The sequence below is a fragment of the Echinops telfairi genome, unplaced genomic scaffold, assembly GCF_000313985.2.
Source record: "Echinops telfairi isolate 266 unplaced genomic scaffold, ASM31398v2 ScPeMD7_7458;HRSCAF=8496, whole genome shotgun sequence".
NCBI lineage: Eukaryota > Metazoa > Chordata > Mammalia > Afrosoricida > Tenrecidae > Echinops > Echinops telfairi.
Window position 1 is genome coordinate 39,776,899 of NW_022111358.1, and position 4,406 is coordinate 39,781,304.

At 38.5% G+C, this 4,406-nt stretch overlaps 1 protein-coding gene across 1 annotated transcript in view; it reads left to right on the forward strand.

The window, feature by feature from the left end:
• LOC101646702 (ABC-type organic anion transporter ABCA8) overlaps positions 1 to 4,406 on the forward strand; it is an 80,635-nt gene that overhangs the window by 30,522 nt on the left and 45,707 nt on the right. Inside the window, exons 13-16 of the mRNA XM_045299487.1 lie at positions 76 to 251; positions 1,297 to 1,416; positions 1,653 to 1,791; positions 2,437 to 2,527. Coding sequence (XP_045155422.1) covers positions 76 to 251; positions 1,297 to 1,416; positions 1,653 to 1,791; positions 2,437 to 2,527 — 526 coding nt within the window. The remainder of the gene's footprint in view (positions 1 to 75; positions 252 to 1,296; positions 1,417 to 1,652; positions 1,792 to 2,436; positions 2,528 to 4,406) is intronic.

The window sequence follows — 4,406 nt, forward strand, 5'->3', positions numbered from 1 at the left end:
ATTTGAGTTTTGTTACAATTAGGGATATCTTTATTGAAACATTACCCTGATGTGAACTTCTAATCCTTGTTATAGGTTCAGTCACCATCTATAATACTAAGCTCTCAGGATCAACGGACTTTGAAAATACCAACAAACTCACTGGAATTTGCCCACAATCCAATGTTCAATTTGACTTCCTCACCGTGAAAGAAAACCTCAGGCTGTTTGCTAAAATAAAAGGGATTCAACCACAAGAAGTGGAGAAAGAGGTACTGAAACATGTTGGGGTTAATATATGAGATTCAGATCTTAACCTATTAATTAATTACTTTATTAATATATGAATACCAATGTAAGGTTATTGATCTTCCTTTCACTCAGTTTTATTTTCTTTCATTAAATTATCTTTGCCTAAATGTTTATCAGGGGGCCTGCTGGCACAGTGGGATAAGTGTTGGGCTGCTAACAGCAAGGTTAGTGGTTGAAACCCACCAGCAAACTGCCCCAAGTGAGAAAGATGAGACCGTTGGCTCCCTTAAAGGCATACAGTCTCCAAAACCCTAAGGAGAAGTTTCACTTTATCCTTTTGTCTTATTTTGTTTATAGCGGCAGGTAGGGGCGGGTGCTGGAAGAAGGGTCATTAAATGATGTATAAGTACTGGACAAGAAAATCTAATTTAAATCCAATTTAGGTTTTATATCATTAACTTTAAGTATACTAAGTCATTTATCTCTAACAATAACCCTATGAGGTTAAAAAACAAACAAACATTGTCATGAGTCAATTACAACTTACAGGGACCTTATATAGGACTTCTGAGGCTATAAATGTTTATGGGAACAGACAACCTCAACTTTCTCCCATGAAGCAGCTGGTGGGATTGAACCACCAATCTTACAGGTAGCAGTCTAATGGACAAGGCTTATTATATCTACATGAAGAGACTGGGGTTCAAAGAAGGCTAGTGATTTGACCATGGATTGGTATTCCAACCCAAGCAGTCTGGGTCCAGGATCTTGCCTTTTAATCCTTATACTTTAAAGATTTGTATCCATAAGTTAGTCACTTCCAACTGACACATTGCTATGCAGAAGCTTGCAAACTTCCCTCAAGTGAATGCTACCCTATGTAAGAATAAGAAAGTATCAGAACCATCATTGGCATTGAGAAATCTGCTGCTAACAGAGAGTTAATGCCAAGATGAGAACTATCAATGCTAGAAGGAAAAAGGGAGTGGGGGAGGGAGAGAGGAAGGCACGACTGGAAAAGCAAATGAACCTTAATTCATGATTAAAATGTTATCTCTTGGTTAGGTAAAAAGAGTTTTGATGGAATTGGAGATGAAAAATATTCAAGATCTTCTTGTTCAAAACTTAAGTGGTGGACAGAAAAGAAAACTCACCTTTGGGATTGCCATTTTAGGAGATCCTCAGGTAAGTTGAAAGCAATTTACGGAGAATGCAAATCTTTAAAGGATGAAACTTTTTATGGTCATTCTAACTCTTTATCAGCAAAGAAGATGAACAATTCCTAGTATAATATTAAATGAATAAAATCCTAACCATAATACCTTTCAAATATGTAAACCATTTATCATTTCAGTATTACTTCTGGAAAAAAATTTGCCTAGTGTGGGAAATCCTTCTCTCGCTCTCTCTCTCCTCTGTAGATTTTCCTGTTAGATGAACCAACTGCAGGATTAGATCCCTTTTCAAGACACCGAGTGTGGAACCTCCTGAAGGAGCGTAAGAAAGACAGGGTCATCCTCTTCAGTACTCAGTTCATGGATGAGGCTGATATCCTGGCAGGTGACTTGGTTTCCTTCAAGGGAGTCATGAAGTGGAGCAATGGGGAGTAGTATCCCAGGAAGTATCTTTGCTGGTGACAATATGAACCAGCATCAGAGAGTCTTGCTCTAACCAGGGGAGTATTCTGTAGAATTGGGATCACTGAGAAGACACCTGGACATGATCTGCCAGAAAGTGACAGTCTATTTTCTAGGAGACATACTTTTACTGAGAATTGAGGTAAATCAGCTTGATAACTAATTGGTGTATGTTCCTTTACATATACATAAGGCCATGATTTGCTGTAGCACACAATACAGCCATATAATTTAACATCCCTGATAGTTTCAAGGGCAAAACAACAACCTGGGGTGTATAAATAGGGTTTATAACTCCTAGTAATTCATATAACCATAGTAAGAATGATTAGAACTGCATCTATTTCGATAAGCCCTTATTAAACTCTGTCTTTGAAACCGTCAGAAATAATCACATAATTGCATTGGACATGAACTGACACAGCGTCTATAACAGCACACTGTGAGCACAGCATGTGACTTGGTAGCATTTCCTGTTGTTGCCCAAACAGTCTCAAAGGCACCTACCAGCAACTTGAACATGAATGGGCCACTTCCTAACACTGCCTTCTGTGTCTCTTCCTTCCAGATAGGAAAGTGTTTCTCTCCAAAGGGAAGCTGAAGTGTGCGGGCTCTTCTCTGTTTCTGAAGAAGAAATGGGGGATTGGGTATCACTTAAGGTACGGTTACTTGAAGAAACTAAGAATATGTGAGAACTGGGCTTGGATGGCACACAATGCTTAAAACAAAAATTGACAACATAAAAGCAAACCTTTTATTATTATACCCAGACGTTTGTACATATGTGTGTGCATGTGTGCATATGTGTGAATATAGGAGAACATTCTAAGCACTGACACAATATTGCACAAACTCATTATTTTTTATCTAATGTAATCATCATTTCTTAAATAGGCTATCACTTCTACCCCTAGAACCTCCTCTTCCTTTTTATTCTCCCTCTCTTTTACATCTTCATTTTAAATCAGTATTTTCAGTGGCAGTTTTTTCTGTTATTTATTGAGCAACTCAGAATTACGGTGTTCAGTATTTTGTTTAAATTTTTTTTTCAATAGGAGCTTTTATATCTCTAAGACTGTAGCTAAAAATATTAGCCCCCTAGACTAATAATAACCAGTAAAACCAAGAAATAAGTCCATATACTTTTGACTTCGGAGTCTAGAATCTGAATCCATGTTTTAAAATACTTTTAGATTTAAATATGGTTGGTTCATTTGTCTGAAGTACTGTCCTGATTTGGATCACCCATACGTAATAAATAAAATATAAGATGACAACAAAAATGAAACCCAAAACTCCTCCAGTAGTTCCATTGTACCTACCAGAGTCCAAACTACGTAGTCACAGAATGCTAGAATAGTCCATTCAGTCATGGCTTCTGTCTCATTTGCCCTTACCCAATTTAGTACTCGCTGGTTAAAATGTTTTCTATTATGTTTCATATTTGACCTTTGTTTGAGGCATTTTCTAAGGCTAGCACAATTCCCATTTCCACCTGTTTGAGTCCTAAAGAGTTATCATGGATGTTACCTCATTGTGTAGATGTTAGTAATATTAAGCTCGGTGTAAGCGCCCAGTTCCCTGTTTCCCTAAAGCATTTTGTTTGACTTCTTTTCTTAGAGATAAATAAAATAACTTATAAAGTGGAAGTAATAACTCTTAGTTGCAAGTAAATGTAATAGAAAAATAAATGAGTTGGTGGCTACTATATTGCATGGCAGCATAGTGTGTTCTCAAAACATAAAACCAAAAATGTACAAAATACAGCATTAGTCAGGGTCTGACTTCTGCTAAACCGGAGGCCAGCAGCCTATGGCACACAGACCAAGTCTGGCCTACTTCCTGTTATTGAAAATAAAGTTGTATTGGAACACACCCTGCCCATTGTTTATATATTGTCTATGGCTGCTTTCGTGTTGTAAAGGCAGAGTTGAGAAATTGCAATGGATAGTGACTGAGTCACAAAGCCTAACAGATTTTCTATCTGGCTGAAACTGGTAGTGATCCATTCTTCTCTGCTGAACGCTCTGTGAAGGATACTGGGTCCTGCTCATGTAGTCTTCTGTAGTCCAGCACAACTCCCTCAAAGTAGGAACCAAATATTGCTCAGATTGGTTTTGTATTTTATGAAGGCATATAGGGGATGTATTAGTCTAAGTACTTTGGAGAAACAAATCCACAGCAACTCATGGATAAGAGAGAGTTTTATGTAAAGAAAATGTGCATTACGAAAACATCCCAACCCAATGCTGCCCAAGCCCACAAGTCCAACATTAACCCATTTACCCACCAGTCCACAAAGTCCTCCACCTCACAAAACAGAGGCAATGATGCTGAGTGCAGGAGGAAAGCTGAGTCAGTGAACAAACAAGCATCTCAGCACTAGCAGGGATCTCCAAACGGTTGCTCCAGCACCCAGGGCTGCATCGGGATAGGTCCATGTAGCTTCTCCTTGGGGTTGTCTTGTATGAAGTCAATCTTGCAAGCTGAAGCAGGGACCTGCTAAGGCAGCTGCACCCTGGTGCGACCATCACAAAG